This window comes from Scatophagus argus, chromosome 7 (genome assembly GCF_020382885.2).
Source record: "Scatophagus argus isolate fScaArg1 chromosome 7, fScaArg1.pri, whole genome shotgun sequence".
Taxonomy (NCBI): domain Eukaryota; kingdom Metazoa; phylum Chordata; class Actinopteri; family Scatophagidae; genus Scatophagus; species Scatophagus argus.
In genome coordinates this window covers 18,645,501-18,662,953 of record NC_058499.1, presented here as the reverse complement: position 1 = coordinate 18,662,953, position 17,453 = coordinate 18,645,501, and the positions used below count along the sequence as shown (strand labels likewise).

General features: G+C 40.9%; 1 protein-coding gene across 6 annotated transcripts in view; it reads left to right on the top strand.

The window, feature by feature from the left end:
* Positions 1–17,453, top strand: part of tspan9a (tetraspanin 9a) — a 154,445-nt gene that overhangs the window by 119,023 nt on the left and 17,969 nt on the right. For all 6 annotated transcript variants that reach the window (XM_046395302.1, XM_046395301.1, XM_046395298.1 and 3 more), the window contains one exon: positions 16,990–17,181. In XM_046395302.1, coding sequence (XP_046251258.1) covers positions 16,990–17,181 — 192 coding nt within the window. The remainder of the gene's footprint in view (positions 1–16,989; positions 17,182–17,453) is intronic.

Sequence of the window (17,453 nt, the reverse complement as noted above, 5' to 3'; positions counted from 1 at the left end):
ACCCCAGACATACAGCCAATGTCATTAAGAACCATCTTCAGTGTAAAGAAGAACAAGAAGTCCTGTAAGTGATGGTATGGCCCCCACAGAGCCCTGATCTCAACATCATCGAGTCTGTCTGGGATTACATGAAGAGACAGAGGGATCTGAGGACGCCTACAGAAGATCTGTGGTTAGGTCTCCAAGATGTTTGGAACTACCTGCCAAGTTCCTTCAAAAACTGCAAGTGTACCGAGAAGAACTGATGCTGTTAAGAAGGCAAAGGGTGGTCACACCAAATATTAATTTGATTTTAGATTTTTCTTCTGTTCATTCACTGCATTTTGTTAATTGATGAAAATAAACTATTAACACTTCCATTTTTGAAAGCATTCTTAGTTTACAGCATTTTTTCACACCTGCCTAAAACTTTTGCACAATGTCAGTGCATCATCTTGTCACATTATGTGAGCCTAAAAACATTTTTTCCACTTCAGGACAGAGAAAATCAAGAGTGCTTACGTGCATTAAAAGGTACACATCTTTTTTTTTCACGTCTAACTTTCATGTATTCATAAAAGGAACTTTTCATGAACTTTTTTTTATGAACTTCTACATCCATAACATTTTAATTATGGTGCATATAACATATCTGGGTTGTTTTATGCAGAAAAAATGAGAGATCAAATCAAGTGTTTTATGTTAATTTTAATGACTACATTAACCATAGAACATTAATAAAAGATTAACTACACACTTTTCATTTGATCGTAGTTTGATTTGAAAACTTTAAAGGTGTGGTCAAATTGAAAACGTAAGGAAGTTTCATTTCATATTATTCATATGCATTTGACCACTGAAATATTTGTGGCTTGTGTATTTATTTGTCCTCAACAGCCAATATACCAGCTGGACAAAAATTAGTTGTAAATTAGCACCGGAGATTATATACTGAGCAAATTACAGTGACATTAATTATTAATGTTATTAAGATGCTTTAACATAGGAAAAACACAACAAAGAAATACCAACACAACATAAGCACCAAAAAAACTGAAAATGGTTCCACCAACATTAGCTTCAAAATGGCAGACAAGCCAAATTCTGAATTAACAAAATAGGTTTTGGGGCTAAAAGAGAGGTGTGTGAAACATCATCACTTTACAGAGTTGCTGATTTAACATTTTCTTGAAGAATTCCAAATCTGTTGAGGGATTGTGTTAACAGTATGTGACAACCAATTATAAAGCAGACCCAGTCTTTGAGGGTCTTTCTGAGTCAGGACCAGAGAGAACGAAAAGTAAAGTTGGTTATATTGTGTAAAGAGGACAGAGCGTGTCAAATATGTGGTAGACGTTCAGAGGAAACATGCTCAGAGGATTGTTGATCAGTTTGTGTCACTATGACTGGACATCTGCTGTTCTGTACACACATTTGAAAAGTTAAATTCATCTAAACCAATCCCTGTTCCAACTTTGTTGCCACATCCTTCCTTCATCTGGTATGACCATCAGCTTATGGTGGCTAACCTAAGCTGACATTAGGAAGATAGAGAGATATGTTACTCTGCAACATATGTTATTGAGTTACCTTCCTGACTTGATTTAATTTTTTTTTTTTTCAATTTCTGCATTTTGTGATTGCCGCTTCTGCCATCAGTCAATACATTTTGATGACAGGGATAAGAACATGTACAAATCCAGAATATCACTTTGCTGCCTTGGTCTGAGTAATATTCACTTTGCCTGTGGCATTGGAAAGGTGGTCACACAGCCCCTCTCCACTGAAAACCCTCTGCTCACATACACTGCATAGCCTCACTCACATTAACATCTTCCAAAATACTGGGCTATTCAGATCATGTACCCTGAATCCCACAGGCATGCTCCCTTTGGATCACAGAAACCTCCTGGTCATGCCCCCTACTGCCCTGCTTTTGAGATCTGTCTCTTAAACTCTCCACTTCCCTCCCCTAGTGCATCCACAATTAATTTCTCATAATTCGCCATTTATACTGAATTGATTCACTTTATCCCTTTAAGCCACAAGGGAAATGTTGTTCTGGTTTGTATCATGGAAAAGGGTGGCCCCATTACGCCATTGGCTGGTTTTAGAATAAAGATCTTGCACTAAATCACGGCAGGCCTTGTGACAGAGCCTCAGTCTGGTCCCTTGTATGAGTTAGCTTGCCAGTGCTATCTATATATAACCACCTCAATCAGCTAAGCGGCTGGTTGGACTTCAGCTGACCTTACTGCATTATATGGGCCAGAGGGACTTGTGGTTTTACTGACCCGGCATGTAGACCTAATGCTCTCTGTGATGAGTGGCACTTCAGGTCCTCCTGTTGAAACGCTGGCAAACAGCCAACTATACTGGATAGAGGCAGACGACATGGCTCAGCTCAATTTTCACATGCTAATTTCTTTGCTCTTCAACTACAACCAAAAACTACCACTGTGATCATCCTTACCTTTTCCTTATTAGAACCATTACTTTTCTCCCGATCCCGTTGATGTGACAAATGCAGACAGTCATCATTAGGCCGCTTTTGGTAGCAATGCAAGCAAGTCTACTTGAAATTTAAGAAGATAATCAGTGAAGAAAAGCATAAAGCAACTGTTCTTAAAAAAATTGTAAAACGTTTGCTGCTTGTAATCAGCCTGCCTCCTTTTCAGTCTTTCACTTAGAGTTAGTTTTGATTAAGTACATTACCACTGTGATTTTAATGTAATCAATGCAACCAAAAATTTAAACTGTAACCACAATGATTGTGAGAGAAATAAACTACTTGAGGGAAGCCAGCCTCCCTCCAAAATGTGATAATATATCCATCATGAATATTCATATCAACATAACTTCTAATTCATTAGATTTTCAAAACTACATTCAAGGACACAATAAAAAGTTTCTTTATGTATTCTGGTTTTATTGTACAATTTAATTATAAATGTTCCCCCTTTGTATAGATGTTGATCTGCTGCCTGACAAAAGCCTTCTACCCACTCTCTTTACAGTGTCTGGCTGAAGAAATATCAGATAATTAAGACAACACAGCTCAAAGCCATTTTATTAAAACAATACAACCAACCTAATTATGAAACTTTACTGAAGTGTATCCACACCAACTTTTTAAATACATTTTGAGGTTTAATGCAAGATGGCTGCCCAGTTGACATCTGGGATAATTACTACATCTGTTTAGTTGCTCTCTGTAGTTTAGCTTATGTCTCCTTTCATTTCCATATGGTTGTGTCCTTGCTACCTTAGCCGAGATAGATTTAATGGTAGCGGATCCTTGGAAATAACCCCTTTTGAAAATCAAGGTGGAAAACCAAGTATTGCAGCAGTCAACATGTCCTTTGAACGCCCCTGTGAACACTGCATTCCTTAAACAAATCTTACTAACCTCTTTGTCTGACTCAGTTTAATAACATAGGTTAGCATCTCTTAGAGCTCAATGTACCTTTTTTGGATGTGAGGAGAAAATAACTGTTTCCCAACTCCTCCAAACTCACAGGCTGTACTCCAGGTATTTATTTATAACTGCTATTCTGAAGGGACTCTCAACAAATGATGAGCCCGTCAGCTGTCAACTCCCACATAAAACCTACAGCCTGCAGCTTCTCCTCCCCGTTCACTTTGCATTTAAATGACTGGATGTCATTGCACAAGAAGAACTTTACTTGACAGGAAACAATATGGTAAGTTTTTGCTTACTTGTGTCATTTTCCTTTCCGGGGACCTGACCCAGCTTTGCCCCTTAACACTGACCTGGACCACAGGCGTGCTTGGCAGGTCTCTAAATTATCCAGGGGGGCCACTGTGTTCCCACGAGGACACTGTTAACAAAAGCAGCCAGAGAGGCATGTAACACACTCTGATAGTGACATACATCTCTCTATTCTAGGAAGCAGGAGGGGCTGAAAGGGATTTTTGCACATTCAGACACACACACATGCACAAAGAGTAGAGAATAAACAGTAAATTGATCTGAAGATTAGCTGCCATGCTCCTACATGAGAAGTAACACTTAAAAATGACCTCTCCTGAAATTCTCCTACGTGAACCCTCACCTCTGCATACCAACGCTACAGGCCCAACACCAGAAAATGAAAGGGGTGGAGGTTCTGAGAGCATGAGAAATACACTATAGGAATGGCACTTTCCTGTTCAGCAGCCCTGTCACTCAACAAGGTTCAGTTTAGGCAAAGATTGCGTCTATAATCCAAAGGAAAAAAAACTCTAAACTAGAACTTTTTTCCATTTCATTGGTATTGGTGTTGTTTCTCTCTATCTCTCTCACACACACAGGATAGAAAACTGATTTGAGGCAAATGAGACATTTGTAAAGGATTTGTATCTTGTCATGTTACCCCATAATCATGTTTTTGGCTTTTTTTTGTTTGTTAGTTTTTATGTTTGCTTTTTTTTGTTTTTTGTTTTTTGGTTTTTTTTTTTGTTTTTGTATTTGTTGAGGTTTGTCCGCCTGTGTGAAATCCCATTTGCCGTCATGCTTTTACCCACACGAGAGTCGCTCACCCTGTGTTCATCACAACTTTTGAAGCTGAGTAAACAAAATCATCTCATCTAATCTCGTGGCGTCTTATCTCGAAAAACCCCCTTTGCTTGAATAATCAACTTTCAACTAGTAAATGAAAGTGTATTTCTCTTGCTTTGCAGTATGTGCTATAAATATAGATAAAAGGGAATTTTAGAGACAAAATTGGGATACCGTGTCTAGGACTTGATTGAAACTTTTCCATATTTGATGAGTTTGTATTGAAAATGTTTGATCCCACTGCTTCTTTTCTAAACCTGGTTCTAGCCTTTTTCCTGACTTGATTTTAAACAGTCTTCCTTACAAGTGGTTCTGTGATTATGTTGTTATTGAGGTATTCAAACAGAATTAGAAGAGGAACAGTTAAAGGCTCTTAGGATTGACATATTTCATATTTGAGGGCCCTCAACAACTCTTTCCAGGGTGTGACTCACGCTTTGGCTCGAGACCAGGCTAACAGCCAGTGTGTTGGTGTGGCAATCACGTACAGAAATTACACACAATATTCTGTTGAAACTAATCTCCCTGTTAGCTTTGTCTTTGAACTCGTGTCTGATGACAGAGCAGCCCCCACTGCAGGCGCTAGAAAGCTCTGACTGGAGGTCACTAGTGGCAACTGGAAAGTGAAATACACACACACATGCAATCAGCACATTTGCACACACATGGCCTTGTGCATGTTAAACTGTGAAATTTAAATTATTCAGTCCACAGTATACATTGATTTTAACAATATGGTCTACTGTGATTGAGCTCATGATTTTTTAATGAAGGGTCTCTTTTCGCTGGGAAGACATTCCATCGCACTTTTTAAAAACGAGGTACAAGGTGGATTACAAAGACATAAAAACAAGAGAAATGACCAAATAAAAAGCAGAATTTATACAGTAATAATAAGATTAACAATTCAGGAGAGCGACCTTAAAAGATTTTTTTTTTTTTTCAATGTAATTTTACAGGAGAATTGAAAGCAGAATGAGAACTAGCCTGCCTGATTTCCCCTGGCAGGTCATTCCATAAGAGGCCTCTGCCAGTGGATCTCAGTCTGCAGTCAGACTCGTAAGGGGTTGGTAAACTGGTGATATAATCAGGTACCAGCCCCAGACTCGCTTTAAAAGTTATCATCAGAAAATTTCAAATCCATTCTTAAACACACAGGTAACCAGTAAAGGGATGCTAAAATAGGCTTTATGTGAACATTTTGACTGGATTTTGTGAGTAGTCTTGCTGCAGCATTTTGAACCTGCTGAAGTTAAGCCAGCTTGTACTGAGTGATACAGTAATAAAGTGAGTTACAGTAGTCAAAGCAGGATCTAATGAAAATGTGGATGTGGAAGTCTCAGATTCTAGCTGGAGAAATCTGGACCTGTGATAACGGCTTGTGATTCATTAGATTTTAAACAAAGAAACTTTTGGGAAATACAGTTTGTAGTTATTCATTCTGAAACTCAAAGCCTGGTCATACATTGATAAGTGACAAAAGCTTTTGGTGAATAGAAATGTCTGATTTTAATACAGTGCTTCAAGGATTATGATGAATGCAAAAAGTATGTTCTTTTTTTGTTTGACTAAACAAAAAACTCCAATGAAATGTGAGAAACATATACAGCAATGGCAAAAATAAGAGACCAGTACTCCCAGTATCAGTACTATAAAATAAGGTGATTTAAGTTGTCATTGAAAGACTGTTCATGACTTTTCATTTCAGATTAACCATCACTACAGGGAATTTTTTTAGACAAGTGTGATTAAAAAATTCAAACGTGGGGTGTGGGGAGTCAGCAGAGTGTGTGGCTTTACTGTTGTTGCACATAGTGTGTACATTAGAGCACCAACTGAAACACCTGAAACCCCACCCTGCTCTCCACCAGCTGACCAAGACTTATCGGATTGCTCTGGCATGAAGCAGGCTCCTTATCTTTCACACACTCACTCAGGATGTATATGATATATGATGTTGAAAGGGTTACTATGACAAGCTCGAGGAAAGTTCATAGGGTATTTTTTTGTTTTACCTCTGACAGACTTTAATGCAGATCTAGTCCAGAGTGTTGATTTATTCCAACATTGAATGGGCATTGATCAGAATGTTCCTTTTCACTTTGTCATCCACGCTAGACACTATGTCCTCTGAAAACAAGAATACTCTGTTGTTTCTAAAGAGCAGTTTAGTTTTATTTTATTGGTGCTTACAACCACATATCTTTTATGTACTTACTCAGCATTTACTCAGGGTGGAGTTGAGGGGGGTGATGTGGCTTGATGACTGTCCAGTGGAGGTCACAGATGGAGTCGTATTACAGCCTCCTCAGTGCAGCACTACAGCCTGAATGAAGCCTCATTTAATCTCCTTCTCCATGATTTTTCTCTGTCCTCAGCTCCTCTTACAGCACGAGGTGTGTTGCAGTGAATAATACATCTGTGATTGTATCACAATATTAATACAGGGATTGATGCCCTTCTATTATTTAGTGATATGTCCCTTTGTGCGGTCCAGTGGAGATGAGAGGTTGATGGGAATTCAGGGGTTGGCTGACCAGAAAAGAGTAGTTACACAGTCCATTTGCTTTCTGCACTAATTAGCATGTCAACTGTAAAGGCGCCTTCAATGAGCCGTTCAGGGGTTGATAGGAAAAGAGAGGACCAGGGCCAGAGCCAGTCAAGGAAGCTTTTCTGTGCCATCAAACTGCCACTAAAATCTGACCTTTACACCATCAAAAGCTAGTGTGTGTATTTGTTGGTGGTGGAGTGGGAGATTGTTGTGTTATGTTCACACTGGTTTGTGGCATGAGTGTGTGTATGTATGTGTTGAGTGGAAACTGTCAGAAAGATTTTACTTCTCTCAAGCGCTGACTTAAGGTCATTTCTTCAGGAAGCCCACCATGAAAAGTTTCATATCCTCACTGAGCCCGAGAACCACAAAATACCTCCTAATTCTCACTTCGAGAGAGGTGTAGAGGGAGACAACCACAGGGGACGCTGACTGGGACACCATGTGGCAGGAGGATGAAATTTAAAGCACATAAAACTTACATGTCTGACTTTTTTTCTTTTTTTTTTTTTTTCTTTTTACATTTTTTTCAGGATTTCAAGAATGTCATTTCTGTTAATGCTACAACTGTCAAGGATCTGTCATGCGTCAATCGCTTTTTTCTTTTTACCTGTCAGTCTCGAATCAGTTGAAGGTTTTCATAATGATGGATGAGCAGGGTTTTAGCCTTCAGACAAGACTCAGGTGCTCTGGTTGCCATGCCAAAGGTGAAATAGAATCAGTTCCACCCTGTTCCCCTCTGGAATAGGATCAGATGCAGGCAGAGCATCATCAACATTCAAGCGGTGCCCACAGGCACACCTCCATGAATACAGAATGGCTCTCTGTATTGGTTAATGTAAGGTCTTGTTTTCACTCTGTGTTCTCTCACACACCAAGTTCATTATCTCCAAAATGAAGTCAGTTGTTTGGCACCCAGCCATGGAATAGGGTCACTTTTTCAGGATTTGGGCTGTTGTAAACTCGACACTTGAGGGAAGAGAAAACAAGGAGGGAGATGCTGTGTTCTGTAGAATTCCTTTATACCAGTTTGAAAAATATTCATTTTTTTCTGTCATAATGCCGCATGAATTATGCCAAGAATTATAGGGTGTGCTGCACCATGCTTGGGTAGAAAAGAGTAAAAAAAGAACTGTTTCTTACAGCATGAAAAGAAGCAACAGGGGGAGAAATGAGGGGACAAGGGACGGGTCCAATAATGAAAGCCTCAGTCAGGCTACTTTATCACCTCATAAGAAAGGGTGTAATAACATGAGCTAACCTCTCCCTCTACAGTGTCTCCCTTAGTTCTGTCTTTAAAAATGTGGTGAATAATTTACTATATGAGGAGAAAGGGTATTAAAAACCCTTTACGCAATAAGTGCAGGGAAAGAGTCATGTACCCTCTGGCATGGCAAGCAGAGTGACTATTGATTATATGTCTTTCAATCTTTTTCTTTTCTTTTCTTGCTAGGCATCCGCCTGGCGCTCTGGTTTTCACTTAAGCTGATGTGCATATTTTGCATCTTCATCTTCCTTCTGTGCCTCCAGGGATGCATAATGCCTCGCATTGCATAACAGGAGTGTTTCCATTCACAATACCGCTGCTCCAGGAATAAACATATGCTTAGATGTTCACAATTTTACTCTTATGACTTTGTTAAAAAATTTGTTCCACCCCTCTGCAAACCATCTGAAAGCACAAATAGTGAATAGACACGAATCGTTTTTGCAAGGCTTCGCTTCACCCCCTCATATTCATTTTGGGTTCCAGCCACCACACCCTTTGGCAAATTAAATCCTTCCTGTTCATTAGGAGCGTGGATAAGCCTTCATCACATTGTGGTGAAATGTTAGACCATGTGCTTGCGCCAGTGTCTCTAATGGATATTGTGTTCCAAGTGCGGCAGGGGGTCAGATCTTGGTGGGTTGTGCAGTACTTAGACTGGCCCTGTAGCAAGGTCATGTGCCCCCTTCCTGCTTTTTCAAAATTATATGAGATAATAAACCATCCTACACAAGCACACACACACACACACACATCTGCATGCACACGTACATGCACACTTAATATCACCTTTCTCCCCTAACAGCTCACAGTGAACCCAGCAGCCTGTCTGTTGTTCCACAAGGTCAGGCAGTCTGTAAATAAAACCATAACAATGTGGTTCTGTTGCCTGAATGCTTCTCTCCTTTGCAGGGAGAAATCCTAGGGTTGCTTTTCACATCATTTTAGGCCAGCAATTGTCAGACACTTGAAATACATTTGTAATGACGTGTTTTGCTCAGACTGCAACATATCGACGAGGTCACCTTAGCTCATCCCACAAAGTCCCTATGCCTGTTAGGAAAAATAAATGATGCTGCAATTGTTTTTGTTAGTGGAGGTTGTTATATTTGTGTTTTTGAAACCGGGATGCAAGTGGAGAGATGTGGGTGTATCAAGCATATGCTACTCTCTGCAGCAGATGCCTTCATAGAAGTCCATATAGGTGTTGCCCTGCACAGTGACACTGAGCTTGAGTTCATTTTGATGCTGCAGGGGGTGACAAGCAGCAGAGAAATGTGCTGAGGTCAACACTCTGGCTTCCACTTTTTACTTACAGCACACTATAGCCTCTATATAATACATTTGGGATTTCCCATTTCCTTGAGCCCTTTGGTCCTGTGCTCCAGGTACTATGCAGGAAACTAGTCAAGGCTCTACACAAGTCTCTGGCCATGCTCTACCACAGCTGAGCCAGCATACTCATTAAGCCCTTCAACTGGTGAAACTCAGTGGTAGACTGTCCAATGGTCTGCCTCCCTCTGAGGATTTTCAGCATGGCTACACTGGCAGTCCAGAGTGAGATATATATATTTATATACGAGACAAATGTTTGTGTGCCTCTACAGACGAGGTAGTTTATGTAGAGGAAAACAGGCAGTCATGAAAAGGCACTGGCTTCATGTAAATAGATATTTGTTTTTATATATTTATTTTATTTTAACACTTTGACTTTTTATTGTGCTCAAATGCCTTGTAAGATAGCTTTATAAGTACCTTTGATGTCAACAGCAAGCTGCAATATTCACATTTAATTAGGGCCTAGTGCGGGAACGTCTCCCTCTGTTATCAGCTCCGTTTATGTATTTATATCTCATTGTCCTCATTAGAACATCACTGGGATTTTTATAATCCTTCATGTTTTTGAAGAACTGAGGTATTGGTTCTGAGCTGACTAGGAAAAGATATTGGTAAGACAGGGCGGCTGCCATCCCTGCAGCCATCCCGCATCCCAAGCTTGAAGAGGTAAAGGAGCTTTGCTCTCCTGTGGCAGTGTTTGTCTGTATTTGGACCAGGGCTTTGGTCTTTGGCTCTGTGCTTTGTACTCCGCACTTGGCTTGCAGGCCCCATTTCCCTCTGCATCTCTTCCAGTCTCCATCCACGCTCTCACTCTCTCTGACTGACTTTGACAAGCTGAGCATCCTCGCTGTCTGGCCCCAATCATGGGATGACTTTCTCCTTCCTGGTGCTCTCCTACTTGTTCGCAATGCATAATTGAAGTGCCAGTAGGTTCTTAGGCTGATTGAAGAGTCTTGTTGGGATGGTAGAGATCCAACAGCAGAATTAGTCATGGATGTCTAATAGCATTTCTCTTGCCATTGTCCTTCCTTTCTCTCTTTTTGTGTCATGTCCTCCAAGAGTAGAGGCTGCTGTCAGGTGTGAAAGAGTGTGGATGTGTCAGTGAAGACAGCAGGGATAGGTCTGGACAGGCACAGAAACGCTTGTCTGTCTTTAATCCTTTCTGGCGCGATTGATTTAGAGTCACTTTGTGCTAAAGAGGCTTTTCAGCTCTTCTCAAAAAAGAGAGAGAGAGAGAGAGAGAGAGATGGAAAGGGAGGGAGACATATCAAGTCTTGCATCATTGATAATGTGCATCACCGAAGACCCCTAAACAGGGTAATCAACGGTCCCTCCCCAAAGTGTCCAACTAAGGCACTCAACCAGAACCACTACAGAACTGCACCAGTGTAGATGCTTGACTAAGCATGTGATGGACAGTTGGGAACTCCTCCACCTCTATGAAAACAAATCAGAGAATTGGCAAGAGAAATCTTTTTGTCTGTGCCATGTGTGTATGATGCTGAAAGTCAATGTACTTGACCCCATAAAAGCTCAGTTGTCCCCAAATAAAAGTGTTTGTCGAAAGTGGCATGCTGTGTTATCGGTTGGTCTATCAGTCAGAGTGATTTTCTAGCTAATCTCTCGCATTGTGTGAATCCACCAGGACTCCAGTGGGTGAATGAAATTTTAACCAGGCAGATATAGTTTTTTAATCTTACGCTCCACATCTGTCCCAGCCCTTTGAATTCATGCAGTGTTTATTCTGAGCCTGAAAGCACTGTTTCCCTAAGCCACTATTACAGACGGTGTGAATAATTTACTTGTTATACAACTCACATTGGCTGTACACTATTCACTGGGGAATAACTAGGATGCCCATAGGAAGTCTGCATAGAGAGCGCTGGTGAGTTTTATTGGAAAGCTTTATATGTACAGCTTCACTTGTCTGCCATCGTCGGGATAAATATTCAAGGATTCAAGGAGCTTTATTGTCATTTCACACATGTAGAAACATGAGGTGGAACGAATTAGTTTCCCTGGTCCCGGTATAAGCCCAATAACCTACAAAATACATAATACTATAAATATAAAACAACACTATATAAATATTAAAACAACCAGGATAAAAAACATATAAACAGTGGCAGGGATGGCGATATTTACAGCAGTATTGCAGTATTGTGAAAATGAAAGAGTAGTGCAAATGAAAGAGTAGGGCAAATCTGAAACGAAATATTGTGCAAAGGGATGCAGTGAAACACATGGGTCTCAGAGTGGAAGGGTTATTGATTAATTTCCATCTATAACAACGTTCTTTATTGAGAAATGTCCATCCCGACAAGTCTTTTTTTTTATTCATAAATTGCCTCTATTGATGTCTATATTGAATCACTCCTCTTAGAGAACTGTGTGTGAGCAAATACAGCTATCAGCTTCTGTGTTGGGAGACTGAACTTTAATAAGAAAAAGATGAAAATGCTCTTTTTCCTGGAATTGGCTAGTAATGATAAAATAATTAAAGAAGAAGGTTTCTTAAGGTTTGTGAAAAAGGACAAGATGACTCAAAGAACAACCCAGTAAAAAAAAAACAGCAATAATCTGAAAAATAAGAAATAAGCTGCTCTTCTGTGTCTGAGTTTTTGTTTTGTTTGCTTTTGTGTGGCCACCATGGAGGATAAAGACAGTAAAAATACTTTAGATATTATATATTATATAAATGCTAAAGAAATCTTTGACTGGCACACACAAACTCTCTCTCTGGAGAGCCAACTCTCAAAATGACTCCTTTTTCTTTCACAGCATGCCTCAGAGAAGACCTTTTCCCCTTGCTGGGTAGAAAACACAAATAGCTTGTCTTTACTTTTAGTTTTGTTTTTTTTTTTCCACTGCTGTTTGTTGTTTTCTTATGCATGTCGTTCTGTGATTCGGTTTCCCTCTCGCAGTTGGCCGGCTATTTACTGCTTATATGGTAACTGCTTGTATGGTTAACATGAATCACAGGCTTGAGGTCTCATGGTGAGAAATGAAAAATTTTATCTGAGGTGAATATCCTCCGTCTTCATTTCAGTGCAAAATCAATGTGCTGTAAGTTTTTTTTTTTTCCCAATAAAAAAAAGGCGTTTCAGTAAAGGGCAGGGGGGATCATAAAGTGAAGTGGCTTCATCCTCAAGCAGTGCAGTTACGTCGGCATTTTCCCCAGTTTTATGTGTTATTGTGCTGTAATGGTAGAAGTACTTCCTAATTACTTAAAGAAAGGGTTGGTTTTCATTATGGCACAGCAAATATCTACAGAGGATTTTTTTTTTCCTATGAAAAAGATCAATAATTTGCTCAACGTGCACTTTCAGTTTGCTCACAGCCACGCACACACACACACACACACACACACACACTCATCACTCACTCAAACTTTACAGAATCGTTCACAGGAGCATAGAGTGATGTGTGATGAGTGCAGCCACAGAGGACAGCAGTAATTTGACAAAAGCTGTCATTCTTTACAACAGGATGTGACACCCCTCACCCTCACCCCCACCTCCACACGCAAACACACTGCCCATTCCACTCTCAGAGCCCTTTTCCTCGTAGGGAGACTGAAACGGTGCCCTGTGTCAGGTGGCTTCGTGTCACTGATCCAGTTATCACAGCAACTGATAATTCTCTGAGCCAGCCACTCGGATGAAGGGTCAGCCTCTATTTTCTTTTTCTTCTGTCCCTCTAAGCTTCTTCTCTCTTCCTCTTATACACACCTCACGTGTGCATCCAATCTTTCTGGCTTCAATTCACTTTCTATCTTTCACACACCTTATGGCTGACCCCTTTCACCTCTCCTTCCTGTTTGGAAAGTGTCCTCACAGTTGCTTCACACAGTGTTATTGCAATTATTTTCACTCTGAGCTTGTTACAGGTGCCACAAACAGTAGAGGCCCATTCATCCAGCAAGACAGAGACACATCTCATGTCCTTCAATTTCCTCCAACAGAAAGTTAATGTTGCTCTACCTCACTTCTCTCTACTGGGCTCCCAGTATCACTTTTTCTACTAATGACATTTCGACACGAGACGCAATTCTGTCTTGTCATGGAGGTGCTCTCAAACTACAGGTCACATATTCTCTCAGTCTGCTCTCATTCCTTTTCATCTATCAAAAAAATCCTGTGTATCAACCACAATTACACATACCCAGCATCCTCCCCTCCTGTCAGAAGTACTGTTAACTTTATGAACTCTATTCAGTGGTAAGAGTGGAGAGTTTAGTATTCCAGACTGCAAAGACTGTTTTCATTATCACAGCAGGAAGATATGTTCCATTCAGCCTCAAATACGAAAGTGACCTTCACAACGATAAAATAGGAGGGAAGCATCTCTGCTCTGCATGTATGCATGCAAATATCAACGAGACTAAAAATATCTAGAGCGCTAAAAGATTCAGTCTTTCATTGAAGCTTGTTAAAAGTGAAACAGTTGTGGATGTGGCAAGCTGTCACGTGTCAACCGCAGTTGTTTAAAAGTGTGTCCAAAGCTTGCAAAGTTGTATACATGCATCATGAAGGAGAGTAACAGCCCTGTGCATGCTGGTTGTTTCTATCTGCACAGACAATTGGTGTATATCACACTCAGTCATAAAGCATATATAGTGACCCCCCATGGTAGTGTTCTTTGTATGGCTCTACATTGTGTAAGGTGGCTAGCAGATCATATAAGCGTGAGTGCTGATCTTAGATCAGAAAAAGTAATTCCGTCAGTTGGTGTACTGACTTGCATTGCATCAGTCACACCACAAGTGAGTGGAAACATTATTCTGCAAGCTGTTATTTTTATATTTCCACATCCCTAGAACGTATGGTAATAGGCCAATTTATTCCTTCAACCCAAATGTTAATCATACCCCTGCAGCATCTCCCATTTTGATTGATGTGATAACAATTACTGCCTGAATAGCAGGCCTTCTCTGTGACTGTTTACACGCCTGTCCAATGTTTGCGGACTCCTTGGTCTTCCCCCCACAGATGGGATATCACAACCAATACGACCAACCAACAATTAAAAGTAGATAAGGAGCTCAGCGGACAGGCTTGAGGTCAAGCTCAGATGCACACATCAAGGTCAGCTAAGCAAAGAGATCAGAGCTTACATCAGGGTATTTCCTGTGGCACTGACACCGAGGTCTGACAACAGCTTGTTGTTGTAGTAGTCATAGTGGTAGTAGAAGCAGGGCTGAGATTAGTCTGGTAGGCCCAGATCAGACAGACTGAGCAGGGGGTTGGGTGGTTTTATAGTCACTTAAGAGAGCGACACACTTGGACAAGCTCCCTTCACTGGGCATTAAACACAATTAAGTCACTGTATCCCTCCCCACCTGGACTCTTAAACCTCCCAGTGCTCCCCTCACTAGCTGTAAATCTACACCATCTATCTGGCCTCTTAAGCTTACTGTTCTTCTCCTGCTGCCTTCCTAACACTCTTTATAATCTGATCTGAGTGCCAACCATGATTCCATATATTAGCCACTCTGCATAGGGACATGACCTTTAGCAGCATTTTCAAAAGGTGTTTTAGCCTCCTGTTTTAATCAGGAAAGCACAAAGGGCCAGCAGGTGCCTCCCAGCAAATACCTCACTTTTGACTTTTTTTTCCACCCTCAGATCTTGCTCAGATTCACCCCTCCCCCCAGGCAGTGCTGGAATTTGAGCAGTCTTGTGTATTCCGGATCATTGACGTCCTGGTTTCTCACTTTTAATTAAGTCCAGTGGTTTCTTAGAGGTCCTTAGAAGAGCATGTGTATCATTCATTCACCTGAGTGCGTTTCTGTAAACAAGCTCAATCATTCTCATCAGGTGAGCCTGCACAAAGTTACATCTTACGCCTCAAAGGTCGCAGGTTAATGAGAATGTCTGAGAGGAGTTTGACTGAACCCAGTTTATGTATCTACTCATCCTGTGGGACTCATTAGACCTGAGACATCTCTCACCGCCTCATCAGGCTTGCATCTGAAACTGGAAAGTTTCTCTTACACATCATCACTTAACATCTCCTAGAGAGCCTTTTGGTGGGCTTGTAATGTGCTTTAAGTCACTTTGCCTGCAGTTCAGCAGGGCTGATCGATGGCCTTGCGCCATTAGTCAAAGTGAAGCCACACCTGTTTGTTGTGAAATTGCTGCAGCCCATTTGCAGGTTTATTATCAGTTCTGCTATTTGTCAGTTAAACTTTGTCAGCTCAAGAAAATTAGTGCTTAGTGGTAAATTAATTATTTAATTTTGAAGGAGAAAAAGGAAACTGTTGATTTATTTATAATTCCTACCTGATGACTGTGTGTGTGTGTGTGTGCGTGCGCACGCGTGTGGACTGCATAAGAATGTGTGCCTCAGTATGTGTTTGTATGCACATATTGCTGACAAGCATTAAAGTGTTAAGGAACAGCAGTGAAAAGATGAGAAATGAGGAGGGTAGTGATGTGAATAGAAGGATAGAAATGGCGGTGGCGTGATGATTTACCATGGCGCCTTTCCATATTTTACCTCGTTTGGGATTTTTTTTTTATGCATGGCAAGCTTGCCTTATGTATTTCATTCTATTAGGTGCCAGCAAAAATGTCATCACTTAACTCCTCACCTGTATTTCATTGAGTGTTGCATGGCTCTTATCTTTGATAAATGGACCAACACATCAGCAGGTGGGACACTCCACTTTTCTATTCGAACCCTTTCACAAACACTTTCTTGTATCAATGGACTCACATTGCATACCTCACTCACATCAGTGGGACCCTGGCATGGTGGCAGGGAGGAATAATGGAATTGCTCCCTCTAGGTGAAGTTCAAGTCTACTGCACGGAGTTTTGGAAAGCTTGGAAGTTTTCATTTTAGGGGAGGGTAGTAATTACATCTGTGTTTGTTCTGGATTTAACATAATCAGCTCAAACATGCAACCCCAGCATGGCCTAAGTCCATTTTTTTTTTTGCTCTAATCTCTTGCAGAGCTGTTATTGGCTTATTATGGCTGTAATTGGGGTAAACTCTCTTGTCTGGGTTTAGTGATGGATGACTGCATGGACAATTCCCCAGGCAGTCAGAGGGAAACTGAGCCTGTTGCACTGGACTTTTTGAGTTGGGATTTGTGTTCATTCAGAGCTAACCTTACTCTGTAGATTACTTTTTGAAGGTCTGTCAGTATGAGCAATGTTTGTCGAGGGGTGGGGAGTCGGGGGGGACTTGCTTGTTGATCATATTTGTAGCCAGCCCTTAAAAAGTAGTGGCTTATTTGCTGTTTGTTTTCTCACCTTGTCATCTGTCTTATCTTTTTCCTTGCAGTTATGTGGCTGTGGGCTGCTAGGCGTGGGCATCTGGCTCTCTGTGTCTCAGGGCAGCTTCGCCACTTTCTCGCCCTCATTCCCCTCGCTGTCAGCTGCCAACATGGTCATCGGCATCGGCGCCATCGTCATGGTAACGGGTTTTCTCGGTTGCCTGGGTGCCATCAAGGAGAACAAGTGCCTGCTTCTGAGCGTGAGTTAAATCTAAATACCTATGCAATGACCCTTTCTACATAAGACACACGTAGACATTTATCCAAGCACAAATGGAGCTCTTCTCTTACTTGTTCTCTCTTTGGATGTTTTTTTTTTTCTTCCCTCACATCCCCTGTATCACCCATGCAAATATTGGCAGAAGTGTCTTGTGGAGACAGCCACTCACATATGTGTTTATACTCCTACACATGCTGTTCACAGGCCAGTGAGAATTCAGCAGCATATCTGTATTTGTTTTCCAGCCGGAAC